The sequence below is a fragment of the Kogia breviceps genome, chromosome 1, assembly GCF_026419965.1.
Source record: "Kogia breviceps isolate mKogBre1 chromosome 1, mKogBre1 haplotype 1, whole genome shotgun sequence".
Taxonomy (NCBI): Eukaryota; Metazoa; Chordata; class Mammalia; order Artiodactyla; family Physeteridae; genus Kogia; species Kogia breviceps.
This window is the reverse complement of record NC_081310.1, coordinates 36646899-36672601: the sequence shown is the minus strand read 5'-3', so window position 1 is coordinate 36672601 and position 25703 is coordinate 36646899. Positions and strand designations below refer to the sequence as shown.

At 37.8% G+C, this 25703-nt stretch overlaps 1 protein-coding gene across 4 annotated transcripts in view; it reads left to right on the top strand.

Moving 5' to 3' along the window:
* Positions 1 to 23099, top strand: part of PLD5 (phospholipase D family member 5) — a 497278-nt gene extending 474179 nt beyond the window's left edge. For 3 of the 4 annotated variants that reach the window (XM_067006473.1, XM_067005919.1, XM_067006881.1), the window contains 3 exons: positions 10489 to 10657; positions 13961 to 14075; positions 21264 to 22896. In XM_067006473.1, coding sequence (XP_066862574.1) covers positions 10489 to 10657; positions 13961 to 14075; positions 21264 to 21511 — 532 coding nt within the window. In that variant the 3' untranslated portion in view covers positions 21512 to 22896. Of the gene's footprint in view, positions 1 to 10488; positions 10658 to 13960; positions 14076 to 21263 lie in introns of all 4 variants that reach the window. The other variant, XM_067044238.1, reaches the window with a different exon arrangement.
* The last annotated feature ends 2604 nt before the right edge of the window (positions 23100 to 25703 follow it).

The following is a 25703-nucleotide window of genomic DNA, read 5'->3' as shown; positions in this document are numbered from 1 at the left end:
TACCTGGCAAGGCTCTCATTCAGATTTGTTGGAGAGATCAAAAGTTTTACAGAAAGCAAAAGCTAAAAGAGCAGCTGTTTTAAAAGTAATGTTAAAGGGACTTCTCTAAGAGGGAAAAAAAAGCCCACAAAAAACAACATGAAAATTATTATATTTGCAAATGATATGGCAAATAAGGGGTTAATATTCAAAATATATAAAGAGTTCACACAACTCAACATCTAAAAAACCACAAACAGGGCTTCCCTGGTGGCACAGTGGTTGAAAATCCGCCTGCTGATGCAGGGGACACGGGTTCGTGCCCTGGTCCAGGAAGATCCCACATGCCACAGAGTGGCTGGGTCCGTAAGCCATGGCCACTGAGCCTGCGTGTCCAGAGCCTGTGCTCCGCAATGGGAGAGGCCACAACAGTGAGAGGCCCGCGTACCACACACACACCAAAAAACCCCACAAACATCCTGATTTTAAAATGGACAGAAGACCTGAATAGATGTTTTTCCAAAGTAGACATACAGATGGCCAACAGGCCAGGAAAAGATACTCAACATCACAAATTATCAGAGAAATGCAAATCAAAACCATAATGAGATATCACCTCACATCTGTCAGAATGGCTGTCATCAAAAAGGCCACAAATGGGGCTTCCCTGGTGGTGCAGTGGTTGAGAGTCTGCCTGCCAATGCAAGGGACACAGGTTTGTGCCCTGGTCCGGGAAGATCCCACATGCCATGGAGTGGCTGGGCCCATGAGCCATGGCTGCTGAGCCTGCACGTCCAGAGCCTGTGCTCCACAACAGGAGATGCCACAACAGTGAGAGGCCCACATACCGAAAAAAAAAAAAAAAAAAAAAAAGGCCACAAATAACAAATGTTGGTGAAGATGTGGAAAAAAGGGAACCCTTGTACACTGTCGGTTGGGATGTAAATCGGTGCAGCCACTGTGGAAAACAGCGTGGAGTTTCCTCAAAAAACTAGAAATAGAACTACTGTATGATCCATCAATTCTACTACTAGGTATATATCTGAAGAAAATGAAAACACTAATTCAAAAAGATGCATGCACCTCAATATTCATAACAGCACTATTTACAATAGCCAAGATGTGGAAGCAGCCTAAGTGTCCATCAACAGACGAATGGATAAAGAAGATGTGGTATATATATGTAATGGAATACTACTCAGTCATAAAAGTGAATGAAATTTTGCTATCTGCAACAACATGGATGGACCTGAAGGGTATTATGCTTAGTGAAATAAGTCAGACAAAGAAAGACAAATATTGTATGATATCACTTAATAGGTGGAAATAACAAAACAGAAACAGACTCACATATATAGAGAACAAACTAGTGGTTACCAGTGGGGAGTGGAAAATGGGGAAGGGGCAAGATAGGGATAGGGAATTAAGAGATGCAAACTGCTCTGTATAAAATAAGCTATAAGGATATATTGTATACCACATGGAATATTTTATAATAACTATAAATGTAGTATAATCTATAAAAATATTGAATCACTGAAACTTCAACAATATTATAAATCAACTATACCTCAGTTAAAGAAAGGAAAGACAAGACAACATATCAAATACTGTGGGATACAACAAAAGCAGTTCTGAGAGGAAAGTACATGCTTAATATAACATATATATTACAAAATTAGAAAGATCTCAAATAACAAGCTAACTTTACACCTCAAGGAACTAGAAAAAGAAGAACAAATTAAGCCTCAGGTTATCAGAAGTAAGGAAATGATAAAGATCAGAACAGAAATAAATGAAATAGAGACTAGAAAAATAATAAAAGGGATCAATGTAACTTAGATCTGGTTATTCAAAAAGATAAACAAAACTGTTCAACCTTTAGCTAGACTAAGAAAAAAAAGAGAGAAGACTCAAAAAAGTAAAATTTGAAATGAAAGATAAGACGTTACAATGGAAATTACAGAAATACATAGAATCTATGAGGCTACTATGAACAATTATATACCAACAAACTACATAACCTGAAGAAATGGATACATTTCTAGAAACACATAACCTACCAACTCTGAATCAGGAAGAAATAGAAAATCTGAACAGACCAATATTGAGTATAGAGATTGAATCAGTAATCAAAAACTCCAGAGCCAGACATCTCACTGGAGAATTCTTCCAAATGTTCAGAAAACAACACCAATTCTCATCAAACTCTTCCAAAATATCCAAGAGGAGAGAACAGTTCCAAACTCATTCTACAAGCCCATCATTACTTTGAATCCAAGGCCAGAAAAGGATGCCACAAAAAAAGAAAACTATACATTAATATCCCTGATGAATATAAATGCAAAAATTTTCAACAAAAATTCGCAAACCAAATTCAAGAACACATTAAAAAGATAATACACCATTACCAAGTGGGATTTATTCCTGGGATGCAAGGATAGTTCAAAATACACAAACCAATAAATGTTATTACACACATCATATCAATAAAATAAAAGATAAAAATCACATGATCATCTCAATAAATGCAGAAAAAGCATTTGACAAAATACAACATCCTTTCATGATAAAAACCTTAACAGACTGGATGTGGAAAGAACATACCTCAACAAAATAAAGGTCATATACAGTAGACTCACAGCTAACATTATATTTAATGGAGAGAAATTGAAAGTGTAAGATCAGGAACAAAGAATGATGCCTACTCTTACCATTCCTATCCAATATAGTAATGCAAGTTAGCTAGAGCAAATTAGGCAAGACAAAGAAATTAAAGGCATTCAGATCAGAAAGGAATAATTAAAGTTTCCATTATTTGTTGATAAATATGTTCTTAAATAGAAAAAATCCCAAAGAATCAGTCAAAAAATATTTGGATTAATAATTTCAGTAAAGTGACAGGATACGAAATTATCATGCAGAAATCAATTGCATTTCTTTACACAAATGATGAAGTATCTTAAAAAGAAATAAAGAAACTCATCCCATTCACAATATCATCAAAAAAACCACAAACTATTTAGGAATAAATTTAACCAAGTAGGTGAAAGATATGTACAATGATAACTACAAAACTTTGCTGAAAGATATCAAAGAAGACACAAACAAATGAAAAGACATCCACGTTCATAGATTGGAAGAATTAATATTGTTAAAATGACCATACTATCCAAAGCAATCTACAGATTCAGTGCAATTCCCATCAAAATAACAAATTCATTCTTCACTGAAATAGAAGAAACTATCTGAAAATTTGTGTGGAACCAAGAAAGACCCTGAATAGTCAAAGCGTTCCTGAGAAAAAAAGAACAAAGCTGGAAATATCACACTTCCAGATTTCAAACTATACCACAAAGCAGTAGTAATAAAAACAGTATGGTACTGGCACAAAAATGGACCTGTCAACAAATGGAACAGAATAGAGAGTCAGAATTAAACCCCAGAATATACAGTCAACTAATATTCAACAACGGAGTGAAGAATACCCAACGGGGAAAGGATAGTTTCTTCAACAAATAGTGCTGGGAAAACTGGAGAAACACATTCCAAAAGATGATATTGGGCCCTGTCTCACACCATCCACAAAAATTAACTTGAAATGGATCAAAGACTTAAACATAAGACGTGATACTGTAGAACTCCTAGAAGAAAACGTAGGGAGGAAGCTCATTGATATTGGTCCTGGCAATAATTTTTCAGCATGATGCCAAAAGTACAAACAGTAAAAGAAGAAATCAACAAAAAGGACTACATCAAACTCAAAAGCTTTTTCCCAGCAAAGGAAACAACAAAATGAAAAGACAACCCACAGAATGGGAGAAAATTTTTTAAACCTCATATCAGATAAGGGGTTAATATCCAAAGTATATAAAGAACTCAGTCAATTCAATAACAACAATGACAAAAAAAATTGATTTTTAAAAATGGGCAAAAGAACTAAATAGACATTTCCCCAAAGAGTATATCAAAATGGCCAACAGATACATGAAAAAATGCTCATCATCACTAATTATCAGGGAAATGCAAATCAAAGCCACAATGAGATATCACCTCCCACTGTTATAATGACTCTTCTTGATGAAGACAAGAGGTAACAGTTGCTAGGAAGGATGTGGTGAAGAGGGAACCTTTATACACTATTGATGGGAATGTAAATTGGTCCAACCTGTATGGAAAACAATATGGAAGTTCCTCAAAAAATTTAAAAATAGATCTAGCATATGATCCAACAATTCCACTTCTGGGTATATAATCAAAGGAAATGAATATGGGATCTTGCTGAGATGTATACATTCCCATGCTTATCACAGCATTATTCACAGTAGCCAAGATATGAAAACAACCCAAATGTTTAATGGATCAATGAATGGATTTTAAAGATGTAGTGCATTTACACAATGGAATATTATTAAGTCTTGAGAAAGGAGAGTATCCTGCCATTTGCAACAACATGGATGAACTTTGAGGACATTATGATAAGCAAAATAAGTCAGAGAGAGAAAGACAAATACTAAATGATATCACTTACAAGTGGAGTCTAAAAAAGTTAAACCTATAAAATAATGATAAAATGGTAAAATCATGGTGCCCTGGAAAGAGTGGGGTGGGTGGAAGGGTGGATGAGAGTGATGGTGTTTAAGGGTACAAACTTGTAATGAGTAGTAAATGAACCATAGAGACTTAATGCACAGTATAATGAATACAGACAATAATATTGTACTATAATGATGTAATGTGATAAATATCACTACATTGGCAATCATATTACAGCATGTAAATTTATCAATATAACATGCTGTATACTTCAAACTTATACAGCATTATAAATCAAATTGATTTGGTTTTTTAAATGTAGGCCTGTTAGTCTGTGTTATAAATTTCATTTATATATTCATTCAACAAATATTTATTGGGCACTGTGCAAGAGTGATTAAAGTATACACAGTGTATAGTCCCAGGAACTTTATCCATTAGTGTCAGATGGACACAGAATAGATTTTCATAGCATAGTGGGGTGGATAGAACAATAGATATGTGTACAGGATATTATAGATATATAATGAAAGGGCTTCTATGGCAGTTTCAGGGTTTGAAGAAGCTTATTAGAGGAAATGCTACCCAAATTACATTTAAACATATGTGTGAGTTAGAAAAAAGTGTGAGAAAGGGAGTTATCCAGGTAGAAAGGGGAGTTTGAGCAAAGTTTCAAATGGAAAAAAATAGCCTGGTCCATGCCCGGATCTATAACAAGTTCAGTGCAGGAACATAGAGCCCAAGATAAGGTGGTGAGGGACCAAACTGGAGACAGGGCAAGGATGAGGAGCAAGAGGGCCTGACTACTGGGAAGTCTTGTGACCTTGAGGAGCCTCCATTGTGTTTTAATCAAAGGACGATTTGCTACAGTCCAAGAGATAAGGGACAGACCAGCAAACCATAGAGCCATAGAAGCCAATGGAATCTAGAGGAAAACATAGGAAGAACACTCTTTGACATAAATCACAGCAAGATCTTTTTTGACCCACCTCCCACAGTAGGGAAAGAAAAACAAAAATAAACAAATGGGACCTAATGAAACTTAAATGCTTTTGCACAGCAAAGGAAACTATAAACAAGACAAAAAGACAGCCCTCAAAATGGGAGAAAATATTTGCAAACAAATCAATGGACAAAGGATTAATCTCCAAAATATATAAACAGCTCATGCAGCTCAATATTTAAAAAAAAACAACCCAATCCAAAAATGGGCAGAAGACCTAAATAGACATTTCTCCAAAGAAGACACACAGATGGCCAAGAAGCATGTGAAAAGCTGCTCAACATCACTAATTATTAGAGAAATGCAAATCAAAACTACAGTGAGGTATCACCTCACACCAGTTAGAATGGGCATCATCAGAAAATCTACAAACAGCAAATGCAGACGAGGGTGTGGATAAAAGGGAACCCTCTTGCACTGTTGGTGGGAATGTAAATTGATACAGCCACTATGGAGAACAGTATGGAGATTCCTTAAAAAACTAAAAATAGAATTACCATATGATCCAGCAATCCCACTACTGGGCATATACCCAGAGAAAACCATAATTCAAAAAGACACATGCACACCAATATTCATTGCAGCACTATTTACAGTAGCCAGGTCATGGAAGCAACCTAAATGCCTGTTGACAGATGACTGGATAAAGAAGATGTGGTACATATATACAATGGAATATTACTCAGCCATAAAAAGGAAAGAAATTGAGTCATTTGTTGAGACGTGGATGGATCTAGAGACTGTCATACAGAGTGAAGTAAGTCAGAAAGAGAAAAACAGATATCATATATTAACGCATGTATGTGGAACCTAGAAAAATGGTACAGATGAACCCGTTTGCAGGGCAGAAGTTGAGACACAGATGTAGAGAACAAACATATGGACACCAAGGGGAGAAAACCGCGGTGGGCTGGGGATGGTGGTGTGCTGAATTGGGCGATTGGGATTGACATGTATACCCTGATGTGTATAAAATTGATGACTAATAAGAACCTGCAGTATAAAACAAACAAACAAAAAAAAAACACCTAATACTAAACTTTCTTTGGGTTATTTGTATGGAAATATGTTAATATAAATGTTTCAGACATTAATAAAATTTCTAAAAACCTTATATGTTCTGGTATAATGTATAAGTCATAATTCTAGTTATTACTTTAAAATGTATATCTCAGAAATAACTAAATTTCCTTGTCAATTGCATTATTGTGAACTTTCATCAAATCTTTAACCATGGTCATTTTTAAGTCTTTTCTCATTTACAGACAGTTCTGGGTGTACTCTGATGCTTTTGCAAAAATGTTCCTATAAAAGGGTTTCATCTTCAAGGAATTCATGGAAAAGACTGACAAGTACAGGTTTCTGGTAACTGACTATACTGCTGAACTGAATGAATAAGCATTTTCAGAACTCTAATGAAAACTGATGAATTCATAAAAGTGCTAACAAAAGATCAAGATGAAAAAAAATTATTTACATGGGACTGAGTGAACTGATGAGGATGATTATAATTTTTCTGACTTTCTGTTTGAATAAAAAAAAATCCCACAAGGACTCAGAGGCAAAAAATATACAAATTAATTTTCACTGCAAAGTAAAGGAGCTGTTACAGTGGAGGATTACTGGACTGAATGTCAATATTATGACATAGTATGAGTGTGTTTCGTGTTTAGTAATTGCAATCATTGTTGCTTTTGTTGTGGTCATCCATTTACAATGCTTGGTGTTAGTTTATTTATCTCTTATAAAAATAAAATACAGTGTGTGCGTGTGAAGAAAAAAAAAAGAAAGCAAAATGTGTACTAATTCCCTTCAGAAGAACAAATTACATATAGTGATTGGACTTGTTCAACAATAAAGAATGATATCTTGATATTTTATTTTCTTCACTTGATACCAGATAAACACTGTCTTTGCCAGCTCATGATGGTATAATATTGATATTGAGGATCATATACTATTTTTTAAAAAACCTTTTCATAAAAAAAAACTACAAACAATAAATGCTGAAGAAGGTGTGGAGAAAAGGGAACCCTCTTGCACTGTTGGTGGGAATGTAAATTGATAAAGCCACTATGGAGAACAGTATGGAGATTCCTTAAAAAACTGAAAATAGAATTACCATATGATCCAGCAATCCCACTACTGGGCATATACCCAGAGAAAACCATAATTCAAAAAGACACATGCACCCCAATGTTCATTGCAGCACTATTTACAATAGCCAGGTCATGGAAGCAACCTAAATGCCCATCGACAAACGAATGGATAAAGAAGATGTGGTACATATATACAATGGATTATTACTCAGCCATAAAAAGGAACAAAATTGGGTCATTTGTAGAGATATGGATGGACCTAGAGACTGTCATACAGAGTGAAGTCAGTCAGAAAGAGAAAAACAAATATCGTATATTAATGCATATATGTGGAATCTAGAAAAATGATACAGATGAACCGGTTTGCAGGGCAGAAATAGAGACACAGATGTACAGGACAAATGTATGGACACTAAGCGGGGAAAACTGCAGTGGGGTGGGGATAGTGGTGTGCTGAATTGGACGATTGGGATTGACATGTATACACTAATAGGTATAAAATAAATAACTAATAAGAACCTGCTGTATAAAAAAATAAAATAAAATTCAAAAAAATAAAAAATAAAAATGATTGCTAACAAAAGAAAAAGAAGCCAATGGAATCAATTTTTAAAAGAAAGTGTAAAAATTTAATAAACAGAAACCTCAGTTAAATAGAGTTGAGAGGCCAGAAAGAGAAGTTCTCACACCCTGCTAGGATAGCAGAGCCTAACAGGAAAAAGACAGATTCCTCTTCTTTCCTGGCAAGGACTCAGCCAATGAAAGGCCATGACACTTTGTTTACCATATCCCTCCCGACTTCCTTTTCCCCTCTGTAAATGTGTTCTCCCTCCCTTGTCACGCATGTGTCTTGCCCATAATTGCAGATCCAGAATTGCAGTTCTATGCTGATTCCAAATAAACCCATCCTTGCTGGAAAAGTATCTGGCAGTCTGTTTGTTTCAGGTCAACAAAAGGAAACATCAACATAGCCACATGTAGCCTGGTTTAACAGTAAAGTAAGAATTGAATGATGTCCATTAGATTTGGCAGTTAAGATAATCACTGCTGACTTTGAGAAAATTTGCAGAAGATTCATGGGCTGGATGCCGGGGTCAGTAGGCTGATAAGTGAATGGGGGGTGATGAAGTAGAGTCAGAGGTTCTAGATTCTACTATCAAGAAGTTTTGCTCAAACAGGAAAGAGGTTGTACACCAGCCACAGAGTCAAAGGAAAGGTCTCTGAATGGGAGAGATTTATATTTTTTTCTCAAATGAAGAAGCCAGAGAGGGAGAATTTGAAGATGTTTTCAGGAAGGAATGACTAATCAAATACAGTCGCAGGGGGCCAAGGAAACAGCTTGGGGAGAAAGGGGGGATGCCTTATCTTCTGAATTAGAGGGAAGGGGATAAGGATATGTGTGGCTATCAGGGTAGAACATTGAGGAGGACCATGACCAAGACCCCCAATTTTGTGAATGAAGGAAAAAACAAATTTCTGTAGAGTGGGGCAACATTTAGAATAATTACAAAAGGTACAAGAGGTAGAACTGACCAAACACAAGGATAGGGATTGGCAGATGGTATTGAGAGCCTTGAATGCATTTGTGTTTTCTCCAGTCTGCACAAGCTTGAGATGACTTTTTCCAGTTGTCCTCTGCTTTATAGCTATAGAAATACACCAAAGGTATTACAGTACTGATCTAGGATTTAGATTTTGCAAAGAGCTAAAGGAAGGGAGAGGGGCAACTGTCCTTCAGGTGATCAGAACTCATATTAGGCTTGTCAGAGAAAGGAGATTAGGAGGAGCTGATGGACCAGGAAAAAGTAGAGGGACCTTGGATCTGGGGTGCACACAGGTGAAAGAGCAGGTACAAATAAGAGAGTATAGGAACCAGAAGGACAGGAAGCTGGGGTCAGATATAAAGAGGAGGCCTTTGGAGGTGCAATTATTATGAAACCTATATATTTTGAATAATATATCATTAGTCCAAATAATGAATTGGTCCAGAATTAGGGGAAGATTTGTATGAATAAAAAAAAGGTCTACAAATTACAGGGCTACAGAGAGATAGAGCAATTTGAGACTTGTCTTTAATGTGGGAAAGTTTATTGTTGTTGTTGTTGTTTTTAACATGAGAACTAAGTTACAGTTCTGAAAGAAACATTGTGTTTTAGGGGGTGGGGGCAGTGGCTGGCCCCACATCCTAAATCAAGTGGACAGCACAGTCTGGTGGAAAATACACAGCAGGACTTTAAGAGAAGCTGTGGCCTTAGGGAAGAGTCCGGATTTAGTCAAAGTAAAAGGTTAAGAATTCAGGGAAACAGCTAAGCCTATAGGGGAAACAGCCTGATGGAGGATTCTAGGGCCCCAGAGTAGTGGGGGTCTTGGTAAGGAGAGACAAAGACAGTTTGGAAATAAGAGTGTGGGAAAGCTAGTATAACTAGAGCAAAATCTCATTGGGGGTGACACTTACCAAAGAAGAGAGGTTTGAGAAGCATTTGAGAACAAAGGGGTGCTCAAGGATCCTAACTGGAATTCTGTTGGAAAGTTGATTCTCCTTGCACATATGAACTGAGAGCCAGGTAGAGGTGGAGGTGTAGTGAGGGTGACATGTGTTGGTAGTCAGTCCCTCTGTGCCCTGTTCCCACACAGCCTGAGGCCCCGGTGGTAGGAGACCTCATTTTAGGCTGGAGAGGACCAGTAAAGCACCATTTCTCAATGTCCTAACCCAGGAGGCTGGCATTTTTTCAACATATCCTACAAGGTTATTTATATTACAGAAAAAAGTAATGATCAAGTTAATATCAATGTTCTCTATAGTCTAGAAAATGTATTTCCCCAAACTAACTAATTTTCTTTATTTTATCTGTATGGATATTATTTCTACAGGACTTACTGGCCAGACTTGGATGGGAAAATTAGAGAAGCGTTAGTTTTGCGAAGCGTTAAAGTTCGACTCCTTATCAGCTTCTGGAAGGAAACTGACCCCCTCACATTTAACTTCATTTCATCTCTTAAAGCTATTTGCACTGAAATAGCCAACTGCAGTTTGAAAGTTGTAAGTATTATATTGACTGAGTTATTAAATTAAAAGTTTATTTCCTTCATACATCTGTGAAAACTGTAAGCACCCACATACACATGAACTTCCAGTCAGAACCAGGACAACAATCTTTGATAGTGAAAAATACCTCAAAAGGTAGGTTAACTAATTTTTCAAAACAACCGTATCCCCCAAAAAAGGAGACTAGAACCCAAGTTTCCTGGTGCCAGCCTAACCCTCTTTATATACACTTTCAGTTGCATCCTCTCCATTTTGTTTGAACTTCCTCCTTCACCTACTATTTTTATTTGTGAGACTGTGACCAACACAGCACTGGAACATGCACCAGCACAGACTCCCCCAGCCCTAAAGCACCCCCAGCCTGGGTTTCTGTACTTGTTCCAGGTCCCTTAGGCTGCACCCTAATCCGTGTCTGTGTACGTTGAGGGAGGCAAGTTTGAGGATTCGTACTACCCTAAACGTGCTAACTCTCTAGCTCGCCTTTGAATCTCCTCTGGTCGTCACATGGAGCATCCTCTTCCTCCCCTCAGGGTTTTTGTACATGTGCTTTCCTCTCCTACAACAGTTACCTCCATGCATTACCTGACTAATGCCCACTATTCCTTTAGGTCTCAGCTTCCCCCAACCTCCACTGCAGTCATTCAACAAATGTACACTGAGACCTGACTCTGCTCTGTGCAGAGTCCTCTTCTAGGTGATAAAGTTGTGCTCCATGAAGCATTCAGAGACCCAGGATGACAGGGGCTCCACTGTCAACTTTGACACATGGCTTCCAAGATGGCCTTGAGCCTCAATATCCCAAGGCCAATCAGAAGAAGAGAGTGGAGGAGTGCACAAGAGGCATTTATGAGTAAGGCCTAGAGGTGGTGAATATCCCTGTAGCCTTCAATCTCTGGAGGACAGTCCCTCTGTGCTCAGCAAGATCCCAGATGTCAAAGCATCAGAATACAGAAAATAAAAAGACATGTTTAATACAAGCAGAGGCATGTATTAAATGCCTGGGGCCTATGACACATGATGCATTTGCTCCTATCTCTTCTCTCAACTTCCCCCCAGAACAATTCAGTGGTCTCCACCCACCCACTGTTTCCTAACCCTACAGCACACCTGCTACTAAGGCACTGTCAGTTGAAATCTGTGTCATGAAATATTAAGGGCTCTCATTTAAGATTTACAAGAAATTACAAGGAAAGTAGAATCCATCATTTTAACCTCTACAGTATTTACTCAGCTTCATTTTTTCAAACACTCATGATCACATTACTCAAATAAACCAAACATTAATAGTTCACTGTTGGACATTTTATAAAACAGAGACTCCAATCTTCATTTAAGCCAGGCCATGCATTTCTAAGCATCAAGATAAGCCTTGAGGAAAAAGGAAGCTTATGGCCCCGACATCTAGACCACAGATGGATGAAAAGCTTTTCCAAGAAGAGTGGGAGTTGGAATCTTGCATATAGCATGTCTTCAGGAGCCTGGGAGCACTGATAAAGCAGATAGCCTGGTAATCTCTGTCCTTAGAGGAGTAGGCACCTTCCCCCTGGCTTTGTGGGTTTGTATCCATGAGGAGGCTGGTGTGAAGAGACTGCACTCACCAAGTTTTCCTAGTTAACTGAAGTTTTTTTTTAAAATAAATTAACAAGTCATTTTTGAAATGTCTTTGCTGTCACCTGCAGCATGTTAGGCGTCTAATAGTATGTCAGTGAATACAATATGATTTCTGCTGTTGTCTTAGTCTCCCAGAAAAAGCTCTTTTCCCTCTTTAGGGTCATCTTCAACTTTCTAGAGGAAATGGGTTCTCAGTAAAGCCTCAAGCTGTGGTGCCATCACTGACTTAAATTAGGATGTATAATTTATTCTTTTTCAAATTTGTCTTGATTCTGCAATAATATCTTACTCAAAAGGGAATAGCAAGTGTGTAGACAGGTATGGTGATAGAATGTCCAAATGAGATGACTGCTGGCTGTTATCAGTATTCATGTGACCTCACAAGTGTAAAACTACAACTTAAGAGCATTCACAGGTTATTAAGTCCACTTGAAGAGTCCACAAAGGCTATATGTGAACCCTTCAAACTTGACACAGATTTTTCAGAAGATAGGAACTGAGGAAATAAGGTGATCCAGTCTGCATTGCCTATAATCATGGTAATATGGCAATGGGAGAACATTCCTCTGGGATGTACAGTAGACAGTTCTTAGGTGATAGATTTTGGCCTGTGTACCATTGATCTCAAGGGTTCTACAAAACAAAAAAAAAATCAGAATAGAATTTTCAGGGCTGGAAGGGACCTTAGTGATCGCTTGGTTTATCACTCCTTTCTCAACCTGGAGGGGAGGGAAAAACCAACTCTCATTATTTCCCCAAACCAAATTTGAACACTTACAGTTTTAAAACTGTAAATGATATCTCCATTTCTAGGTATCATCCTATTTTTCTCACTGCCTCTTCTTTCCTTCAATCACACAATTCTACAGATGTAAGACATTCTGGAAATATTCCATGCAGTTGTGAAAATGTTCCACGTTTTTCAGTGTGGAAGAGACCCGAGGTCTTCACCTTTGATGGTGTCTTCCTGTGAACTCAGTCACAGTTTAAGCCTCATCTGAGCACTTGCCAATTTCAGCAGATTCCTGAAGCCACTCCTGATGTCACCTACCTCTCTTAGCTCCCCCATCCCCATTCCAGGTGAACTGGAATGCTGCTTTTTGGATCACATTAAAGTTGAAATTCAGGATTAATGGTTTGAAGTTGTGATTTTGTTTGAGTTGCTTATTAAAAGAGCTTGTAGACCTAGGTGTTTAGATGGAAACTATTTGTTCTTTTGGCAAAATATTTTTTTAACCTTTGCAAATCTCCAATTAATTCAGCTAGTCATTGACATGGGCCTGCTGCTTCTTAGAGTATATGCCACATGTGAGAATTCAGTTCATTGGCATGCTTGACAGAAAGCACCCTGAGGCATACTTAAAATGCCAGTGCACTCTGATGAATAAGACAATAAAAATTAACTTCTGGCCCTTTCCCTGTTAAAAGAATGAATTTTATGTTCATTTTATAGTTTAAAAGTGTTCATTATAGACCTAGGTGAGCATGATAATTTTCTCCCTTGTTGCCTATATGGATTTGAGAACAAAAATAGCTTCATCTATATAAAGTAACAAGATTGTGGTTTTAATAACTCAATATGAGGTCTATTGTTGATACTTGAATAAGAAACCCTTTTGTGTTTGAACAAAACCAAAAATGTTCTCTATATTCACCTGCTTTATTTATCTATTTATTGTCTTACAGAAATTTTTTGATCTGGAAAGAGAGAATGCTTGTGTTACAAAAGAACAAAAGAATCACACCTTCCCTAGATTAAATCGCAACAAGTACATGGTGACGGATGGCGCAGCTTATATTGGTAGGTGTCAGGGCTGTAAGTCTCCTTAGGGGATCATGCAGGTTAGTGGTGATCTAGCTGTACTCTTCTGTACCCCATGGTGAGGAAGCCCGTGCCAGTGAGTGGGGGGCCTTGAGGTCAGGAAACAGGAGGGTGAGGGCAAATAGCTCTTCAACCGAGCATCTCATCTGTGGCTTGGTTCATATGCTAGGAGACCATATGTGATGTCTTTTCGTAAATGTTTCAAGAAATTCCATGGTCCATTTGTCTCATTTTATAGGTGAGGAGTTGGATGGCTCATGAAAGGCCAGTCCTGGCACTGGAATAACCCAGTGCTCATTTCCTACCCACTGTACCACAGCCAGCCTGTCATGAGTAATGGAGAGGCAGACATCATTGAAATTTGATGCCCAGACAAACACTACCTGTACAATAATCCTACCCCTGCCATTTAAAAAATATCTAACTTTGGACAATTTACTTAAGCTCTCTAAAAACCTCAGTTCTCTCATCTGTAAAATGGAGTTAATAATAGTTTCTACTTCATAGGGTGAAGTTTAATTGGAATAATATGTACAAAGCACCTTGCACAATTAAAGCTCCTAACACATAGATACTAGATTCATGTTAGCTATTATTATTAAGGCAATGAAGCTCCAGATACAGAAACAATATGTATTGGTATATTTTTTACTAACGGATTAAATCTATTCTACTTTCCCGTGGTGTGCTTGAGTCCAGAGTAACCCCTTTACTGGTACTGTCACAGGCAGAGTGGAAGTTATTATCTATAAAATGAAAGTGCATAGATCACAAAACAGCAGGATGGTTATTACACTGTACAAATGAAGTAGCAGTCTCAAAGCAGAAAAGAAAAATGTGTCTGGGATGAAGGAATATGGAATCTGCAGTATTTTTCCAAATTCAGTGAGTAAAAAATATGCCATTTTAACTTTGTAAAGCACCTTATTATCTTATTTGATTCTCTTAGCAACATTGTCAATAGGGAAGGCAGCTTTAATCACCTGCAATTTAGAAATAAGGAAACTGGGCCATAAGATATGAAATGAATTAAACACTTACTACCTCCTGTCTCAGTGTGTTCTGTCTTTTCCCATTTCGAATAGTTGTGTGTCTTATTCGTAGAATAATAAGGATAATAGAATAAGGTATTGAAATTTTTAAAAATGTGTATCATTCCAGTTCTAGAATATGACAATATTATTTTATTCATGTTGTCCCTCTCAGTGACCCAAGAGGTGATCATTTAGATTTTCTCATGTTCATCAATGCATGGAGAATAGAATGAAATGAGCTTCTTTTTAAACAAGTGGCAAAAGCAAACTCAAGGTTGTTTAGTCAAAAATGGGAACTTTTGCTTCAATATTGGGAAACATAAGGATGGATTAAGTTTTGGGTACAGTGGGATTTAAGGACTCTAATCTGAATATTTTACCTACAGGGTTTACTTAAAGTAAGTTGTTCTGTGCACATTCAGCAGTTACATGTGCTTATATCCAAATGTTCTTTATAATGAATTAAGTAAGTGTATTGGAGTCAGGCAAACCTTTTTTTTTTTTAATTTCCAGCACTGAAACTTACAAGCTGGAAGATGGCAGAGTCACACAATCTCTCTGAGCCTCTGAGGAGCCTCTTTTTCCTTATCTTTAAAATGGGGATAACAGAACCCATCCTTTGGTGGCGGTATAAGGATTAAATGAGATAATATATGAGAAGCTCCCAACACTGTCACTGATCTCTCTCTGCCAGATTCCTACTATTCCTGACTCTCTCCCTTCTTCTTTCCCTGTAATGCATTTTTTTAAATAGACTTAAAAAAAAAAAAAACAGTTTTAAGTTCACAGCAAAACTGCAGAAGGCACAGGGATTTCCTATATACCCCCCCAACCTCACATGTGCACAGCCTCCCACATTACCAACATCTTTCACCAGAGTGGTACATTTGTCACAACTGATGAACTTACATTGACACATGATTCTCACCCAATGTCCATTGTTTACATTAGGGTTCTCTCTTTCTGTTGTACATTCTGTGGATTTGGGCAAATGTATAAAGACATGTATCTGCTATTGTAGTATCACACAGAGTAGTTTCACTGCCCTAAAAATTCTCTGTGCTCCACCTACTTATCCCTCCCCCTACCCTGGCAACCACTGATTTCTTTTTTAACTAACTCTGCAGTGTTGTCTATTTCAAAATATATGGTTGGAATTATATAGTGTGTAGACTTTTACTATTGGCTTCTTTCACTTAGTAATATGCATTTAAGGTTCTTCCATGTCTTTTCATGGTTTGATAGCTCATTTCTTTTTAGTGCTTAATAATATTCCATTGTCTGGAATATTATTTATTGATTCACACTTTATCTATTCACCTATTGAAGGGCATCTTGGTTGCTCCAAGTTTTGACAATTATGAATAAAGCTGCTATAAACATCCATGTGCATATTTTTGTGTGGACATAAGTTTTCAACTCCTCTGGGTAAATACCATGGAGCATGATTACTGAATCATATGGTAAGAGTAAGTTTAGTTTTATGAGAGACTGCAAAATTGTCTGCCAAAGTGGACGTACCATTTTGCATTCCCACCAACAATGAGTGAGCATTCCTGTTGCTCCACATCCTCATCAACATTTGGTGTTGTCAGTGTTCTGAATTTTGGCCATTCTAATAGCTGTGTATGACACACATCTCATTGTTTCAGTTTTCATTTCCCTTTGACATATGACGTGGAACTTCTTTTCGTATGTGTATTTGCCATCTATCTTCTTAGGTGAGATGTCTATTAAGGCCTTTGGCCCATTTTTTAAACAGATTTTTAATTTTCTTACTGTTCATTTTTAAGAGTTCTTTGTATATTGTGGATAACAGTCTTTTATCAGATATGTCTTTTGCAAATATTTTCTCCCAGCCTGTGGTTTATCTTTGCATTCTCTTTCATTCTCTTTCACAGAGCAGAAATTTTTAATTTTAATGAAGTCCAACTGATAAATTATTTCTTTCATGGATCATGCCTTTGGTGTTGTATCTAAAAAAATTATCACGCAAACCAAGGTCAGCCAGGTTTTCTCTTATGTTATCTTCTAGGAGTTTTGTAGTTGTGCATTTTACATTTAGGTATGAACACATTTTGAGTTACATTTTGTAAAGGGTGTAAGGTCTGTGTCTAGATTCTTTTTCTTTTCTTTTTTTTTTTTGCATGTAGATGCCTAGTTCTTCTAGCATTGTTTGTTGAAAGGACTGTCTTTGCTCCATTGTATCGCCTTTGCTCCTTTGTCATGATCAGTTGACTATATTTATGTGGGTTTTTTATTATAATTTCTGGGTTCTTTATTATAATACATTTTTAAATAAGTACATTTTACACATAGCATTTTAGCAAAACATTAGTTCCCTAGAGTGAAGCATAGTTCTAATATAAAAATACTTAAAGAGCATAAAGAGGGAAAATTCATTGATAATTTAAATAATTATCAGCATATTCTGGAAATCTCTTATGAAGTCACTCAGATACTTGCTGAGAATGCTGAATAAAGAAAAATCCACACTAGACCTTGCATGGAAATATAGTTCCATTAAATGTTCACAAGACTTACAGAAGAATCCTCAGACAGTATCATCTCTCTAATTTTGATTTGAGTACATTTGAGTCAAGCTTGGCAAAGTTGTCTGAAAGGTGGTTTGGTTATTTATATATTATATCCAGTGAGTTCATCTACACCCTCACAGGGTGTTCCTGAGGGTAGCACTACAGCTCTCCTGGCATCTGGGGCCTAAATGTGCATTCTAGAAGCTGAAATGGCAGTCTCAAAAAGGGCTCGGTAAAACTGCTTCCCAATTGAAAAATGACTGAAGCATATACATGATTTTGAGGTTTAGCCCAGCCATCAGGAAATAAAGGTAGGAAAACAATCACTCTGGTGTAGGTATGCCCTGTAGTCTTGTGAAAGATGCCTAGGGCTATGATTCCTGAGAAGAGACTAATTAAAACTTTTGAGAATCAATAAAGATGGAGGATCTTGGCTCCATCCATTGTATCAAAGGAAAAAAGCTGAATTTCACAGAATGAGACTTCATAATCTTGTCACTTCTCTCCCATCATCATTCCCTCTCTCCCTGCTTCCCCCAAAGGATATGTGTTTCCTTCAGAGAATGAGGTCTGCAAATGAATGGAGCAGAGATCTCAGTGCAGCCTGATGCTCCAGCCCTGGGGGCTGATGAAGTCTAGGGTGAAGAGCACAATAGCACAAAGCGAGTACACCTTTAAGTGTGGGCTTCAGAGTCAGACCTGGCTTTGAACCTCAACTGTGGGATTTTTTCACTTCCACCTTGGACAAATTACTTAACCTTTCTGAGCCTTAATTTCCTCATCAATACAGTGAAGTTAATATTGTCACCTCATAGGATTGCAGTGACTATTGAATGAGATAATGTTATGATATCTCATAAAAAATTACTGCCCTTGGTCTAATGCCTTGCACTTAATCATAAGATGAGATTTTTAGTGTCTTATCAAGAAGTCCTTGAAAAGTGTGCTGTCTTCTGTTTATGGAATGAATAGAAGGTGCCGCCTACCAGCAGTTTGCAGAATAACTCTCAACCTGCAGTAGCTACAAATCCTCTGTTTAGAGGTTCAAGCTGGTGTGCACCTGGCACTGAGCATTTGCACAAAGCCAGAGCCCCTGAGCATGGCCACGTGTCTGAGAGCACATGGTCGGGAACACAGCAACAGCAAAAGGAGTCTCTGTGCAGAGACTCTAACACAGCATTTAGCAAGCAGTTTACTAATTTATAGCAATAAAATTCAGTCAAAACTATGTCTATCATGAAGTCGTCGACAGCATCATTGTAGTGTTTGTGTGGGTTGGGGTGAGATATAAAGAGAGAGAGAGGAGTTCCTTCTCTATGCTGATAATATTTGACTTAGAGGAATAAACTTAAGGAGTAAAATGAGGGGCAAGGGAACCACCTTCCAATATTCCAGGCAGTGCCATATGGAAAAGGGAGTTGATATGTGCGGGGGGGCTCCAGAGAGTAGAGAAGGGCCGAAGAATGAGAGCTATAAAGGAACAGATATTAGCTTTCTATATGGATGTCCCTTCTCCCAGCAGCTTCTCCCACAGGTGACTGCAGGGCCTTGGGTCAAGGATGCCCAGGGACCATGATCTCAGCATCTTTCAGCAAATATTCCTGCAGGATGCCTGAGGAGCCACTGGGGGAGTGGAAAGTCAAGCTCTATACTTAAAAGCCTTCGATTCCCTTATGGAACCAGCCCTGAACCAAAGAGGATGGTGGTAATTTATTAGATAATTTTGTCAGTCTTGACATGGGTAAATTTTTATTAGAATGAGTCTTCGTTTATAGTATTGAAGATAGTTCATGGAGTCTAGCAGACCTGGGTTGACCATTGATTAACCATGTGAAGCTGGGCAAATTTATTCACCTCTTTGAGCCTCACAGTCCTCTTCTGTCAAGTGAGCATAAATCCTACCAACGATATGAGATAATGTATACAAATAGAAAGCATAGTGCTTTGCTCATAGTAGGCACTTACTAACTGATAGTTCCTCTGCCCTCTACATTCCTTATGTCCCGACTTCATTCCTGACTCTCCCCCTTCACGCTCTAAGATCCTCATCAGATCTTTTTTGTGCATAAATATGTTATCTTCCCTGTGGAGTTAGTTTCCTAATTGATAAGTTTATGTGCCTTTCTTATTATTCAGTGAAATGCTCTCTTCCTGGCACATCTAGTCAGAGTTAGAAATTGCTTTCTCCTGCCCTCATGGCATAGTATACATACATCTATTGTACTATCTCATATGCCTTGTATTTTACTTTTTGTGTTTTCCTCCTGGACTCCTGGAAGGCAGAGACTGTGATTTTAAGGTTTATATCATGGCCCCTAATATAGTACCTGGTAGACATTGTACACTCAGTAAATATGCGTAAATGAAAACAAAGAAAAGCAGAGAAATAAATGGTGGTCTACCCTCCTGAGAGTGCCTTTGCTCTCCTACTGGAACTCTCTCCGCATTGGATACCAAAGACAAGAGATTCATCTGGGAGTTTTGGGTAGTCCAGTCCTTTTGTCTACTCCCACTTTGAAAATGGACTACATGCAAGTCGCATAGACATGATTATCCCCTTCTGAGGTGGATCCCAGCCTTACTACCTATTATGGGCCCCCCCAAATTAGTATGTTGAATTCGTAACCACAGTACCTCAGAATATGACCTTATTTGGAGCCAGGATCTTTACAGAGGAAATCAAGTTAAGGTGAGGTCATTAGGCTGGTTTCTCATCCAATTTGGTTGCTGTCCTTATAAAAAGGGGAAATTTGGACATAGAGATGTGTGTAGAGGGGAGATGATGTGAAGAGACACAAGGAGAAGATGGCCATCTATAAGCCAAGGAGAGAGGCCTGGCACAGATCCTTCTTGCACAGCCCTCAGAAGGAACCAAGCTGCCAATATCTTGATCTTAGACTTTTCGCCTCCAGAACTGTGAGAAAATACATTTCTGTTGTTTAAGTTCCCAGTCTGTTGTGCTTTGTGATGGCAGACCTAGCAAACTAATATACCACCTATACCAGTAGTCACTCTGGGGAGACTGCGGTCACAGCAACTGCCCTGATTCCTAGGCTGAGAAGCCTGATCCTAGAACTGGGAATGACTTACCGCCCAAGCAAGGAGTGTTTTGTGTGTTTAGCTAAATACTGGTTCTCCTTCTCTGGCTTCAGCTTTTTCTTCTATGTGAAAGCTTCTGAGCATTATAATTAGAATCTCTCATTTGTACGTATGGATTAGATGTTGTCTCTTTGAGAAGGTAGTAATTGTTCACAGGATTTTTAAGTGTATTCCTATACATTTTAAATGTTGCTGTATTTAGTGTGCCTTGTGAATGTCAATAAGAAATAACATTTACCAAAAAAGAACATCAGATTTCCTGTTTTGAGTTTCAAGTTGAGCAAAGCTGAAGAAAATGCCAAAATAATATGCAAATATTAATATGCCATATGTAAGCCTTTTTGGATTTCTTTTTATGAGCTGTCAACACAATTCAGTCTCCCTGTCACTATTCCCGGGTATTTTTTTTTAATAGAATCTGCTCTATATTTCTTTAAATGGAGAATATTCTCTGGTGGATCTTAACTCTTTATCATCATTTCCTTTGTCTTTTGCAGGAAATTTTGACTGGGTAGGGAATGATTTTACTCAGAATGCTGGCACAGGCCTTGTTATCAACCAAGCAGATGTGAGAAACAACACAAGCATCATTAAGCAACTTAAGGATGTATTTGAAAGGGACTGGTACTCGCCCTACGCCAGAACCTTGCAGCCCACCAAGCAGCCGAACTGCTCAAGCCTCTTCAAACTCAGACCCTCCTCAAATAAAACTGTCACCTACAACGCAAGTGGAAAGGACCCCTAGAGTGTATAGTCTGAATGAACAAACTTACAGGACACCTTATATTTCACATTTATACAAGAAAAGACTTGAGGAGAGAAAAATAATTTAATATGTCTTTTTTAGGGAAAAAGCACACAAAAAATATTCTCTGAATGACATGTAATATCTTATCTAACAATATCTTAGCTGCGTGTACACTAAATTTAAGACTTTTGTATTTGTTACTTCTGACAGGGAATGTCATTTTGGCTTGGAAGTTAGTTTTTACGTTTGCATACAAATTTTAAGACTTTGATGCCTCTTCCTTTCTAGTTTTAGAACTTTTTCTGCTGACCACCTGGTCAGTTCTTAAGAAGCTTAGCATGTGGTAAGCTCTTTTATACCATTCTGAGAACTGCTGACTTAGAGAGGAGAGGGAGGATTTTGCCCGGGAGAAGAGACTGATAGAACCAAATATTTGTCCTTGAAAACCATTTCCAAGACCTATATAGTCATGTAAGCATGAACAGCTTACATCTCACGCCCATCTTCACCACAGTTGAAAAATACCCTTTTTCCTCCTTCTGCATTTTTTCCAATACCATAGCTTTTATTTTCTATCACTTTCTCTTCTCACAAAATATTATATAGCACCCCTATATTCACCTAAACATTAGCTCCAAGTGCGATTGTATCTTTTATATGTATGAATTGTTCAGAATGGATGCAAAATGTAAAGAGCAGTTAATTTTCACCTTTCAACTGCATTTTCCCTACCAAATTGATATTTTAAAACCACAACCAACAATGTGTATCCTTTCTCTCAAACTCAGAAAAATTATGTAGCCACCTGCTAATATCCAGCAAGCTATTAAGTCTGCAATATAAGAATAAAGTAGTTTTTCACATTTTTGTTTAGTTTATGGTGTTTATAAGTGGATTTTAATTTCTTTAGAATCCTTATGCAGTTAAGAGTATGCCAGCAAGCATTTATAGAGCTATTTAATATACCTTCTGCTGTTTAATATACCAAATGCTTTTCAGATAAATGCAATTTAAATACTGTGCTTAACATATTTTACTAAGAAACAAAAATATTGGATTATTGTTCTATGATGTCCTTGTGTGTTGTTGTTTTATATCTATACAATATATAACCCTATATTAATGGAGACTTGCTATACTAGAGAGAGGCGTGGCCTCTTCAGAACCCAGAGCAGGAGCCCTTCAGGACATCTAGTCTTAATGTTGCTCCTGACTCTCCCTGGCCTGGGAACAGAGTCCTGTACTTCTTGGCCTCAGGTTTCTACTGGTAATGTAGGGACAGTAATAATCACCTACCTCGAAAGATGTTGTCACAGTAGAAAATATTTATAACTTGTTTTGAAATCAAAAGAACCTATATAAATGCTAAACATTATGAAGCATAATCTTTTTCTTGAAATAATGTTTGTGGTATCCTGATACAATCAATAACAGGTTCACTCAGAGAACCCACAAGGGAAAACAAATCCACAGCTTCCAATTGCAAATATGAGTGAACACAGCAACGCAAAAGCCCTGCTGGAGATCTGGATTGTCATCATTTTGATGGAATATTTTGTCGGGTCACTTTGGCATAAAAAACATCAAAACAAATCTAGACCGTTTGCTTGGGGTTCTTCTTTAAGACTGGCATATACATGTGTTTTTAGAGCAAGAAAAAGCAATATCAAATTTTTTTTATATCTAGAGACTTGATTTCTAGTGTGCCAGAAAGAGTAATTAATGTAGGAACCCACAAGTCTTGTCCAGTGGGTTCACTTGGAAAATGGCTATTGTTGGTCATCTAGTGATCACATAACTTCCCTTCTTGTTGTTTCCAAGTGTTGCTTTACTGGATATCTAGCCAGACTGTGAAGAGAGTTGGAAGAGAGATGTATTTTTAAGAGTAACATGTTTTTATGAATGACTAAGGGATTCCTAATGAAATTCTGCATCAGTAATGGCCAGCCCATAAGACTCTAAATATTTACCATATGCCCATCCTTGTTTGAGTAGGGGGTTATCCTGTCAGTCATCTCAGTAAAGGTAGTTTTAATGATGATTAAAAAGAGAATGCAAAAGAAAGTAAGCAAAGAGTTGACATGGAGACAAACAAATGTAATAATTTCACTCCTGGGCAAGGAAAAGCAACTGGGCTGAATTTGAAAAGGACATCTAAAGATTGGAGAGTGAGGTGCTTCCTTGTTCATTCCCAAGTTGTCTCCAGTATTTGTCATAGTCATGGGACAAGCACAGGCTTGGTATAATGGCACCCCTTCACTGTTGCTATCTTTTGCATATGATAGGAGAAGAGAATTTTGTGCTTTGCGAAATGACCATTATTGCCATTTCCCTCTGAGCCCCATCAAAAAGGTAGCTCCAGGAACTGTGTCCAGGATTTTCTGCCATGCACCACCAGCAGCAGAACCCTAACTGGCCAAGCAGGCCACCTCCTCAGGGTGGTCCAGTCAGCAGCAGCCAGGCCACTGTTTCCAGGAAACAAAATTAACCTTCAGTGGCAGCCAGGAAAACAGCCCCTGTTCAGAAAGTGTCATAAAAATGGGTTCATGTCTCCTAAGAGAAAATTTACTTCTGCAGAACTTTCTTTTTCATTTGAGTGCTTTGTCTACTCCTCTATAAGCATTCTTCCTCTCTTTTATACTTTGTGCCTGTGCTAAATAGACTACCAGCTTCCATCTTCCCCCATCAACAAACAACCCCAGAATTATTTCCCAAGAGGAAAAGAAAGCAAAACAAAAGCACTTTAATTCAAGACTATCTATCTTATGGATATCCATGTCAGAAATTATGAGGAGGAAGGTGACTACTAACATCCATTATTTTCTCCATAAACATTCCGGATTATTTCCCAAGGCGGAAAAAAGGAAAGCAGACACAATTTGAGACCATATTTTAGGTTTCTGTGCTGCCAGCATTAACCTAGTGCCTTATTGGATCTCAAGCATTGATTTAAAATAGTGATTCACCATATGAGAATAATTCTGTTTACTGTGGATCCAGTAGACCTTCTGATGGACCTTCCAGTTGAAAACTTGCATATGAGTGTCAATAGGTTCTATGCAGCCTGCTGTCCTCCCAAACCACACAACTTTGATCACTCCCAAATCAAATCATTGACACACACTGTCAAATATCAATACTGTTGACCTCCACTGCACTGCCACTGGCCACTAGTATATCCGATAATTGAATCACAGCTTATCAAACCACTAGAGAGGAAGTGGAACATTCTGGGTTCTATCCATGCTCTGTAAATGCCACACTTTGAGTACTTAAAAATGATAGAAGCAAGGCACACTGAAAATGTCCCTACTGTCTCTAAAGCACTTTGTAAAGAGATGCTTCATGGACTTCCAAAGTCTGGTGGAACAGAATAAATCTAACGTCTTTAAAAAGTCAAAGTGGACTAAGTAAATGAAAGGGCTGTGGGAAAGCTTTGCGTCTGTGTAGCTCTGGGCACCACTTTTCCCATTTGGATGGTGTTTGTGCTGTTGATTGTCTCATTTCTGATTGGGTTCTTGGTGAGATGGGTCTGATCATATTTTTGTTTGATCTTACCCCTTGAAAACCGTGTTTTCTTACTGCAGTTACTGGTTTGTTAAAAGTGCCTTGCTGAACCTGGGACTGACAGAAGCTCATTTCCCACCAGCCTACGGCTATCCTCAAGTGACTGATTCATTCTGAGTTTGGTTTGGTTTTAGAAACTTTTATTGAGATAAATTACAGGTGGAAAAACTAAAAAGACTATAAGAATTTCTTGATAAGATCAGACCCAGAGCCATCTGTCTCAGGAATTCTATCCCAGAATCTGCCTTTTTTAAAATATGTATACCACTTATGTGAGTTTCTCTGTCCAAAAATCATTTCGTTATTTTCAACATTTAAGGAATGTAAAAAGCTACCTTCACTCTCAATAGAACAGTTATCTTCTGTAATGAAAGATACTTTGCTATGGGTTATTCAAACTCAGCACCTTATAAACAGCCCCCATATATTGTGGATGAATGTTTGATTCTTTGGTTTACTGTACTTATTCTCAATGAACCGGTGCAGTTTATTATAAGCCTTTTGAAGGAGAAATTATCATAATGTCCATTTGGCCTAAGGTAGATTGGATAAATTAATCCATATTCAGCATTTTTCCATTCACTGTGATTTAACATTTTTCCTTTTCTTTTTACATGTTGGT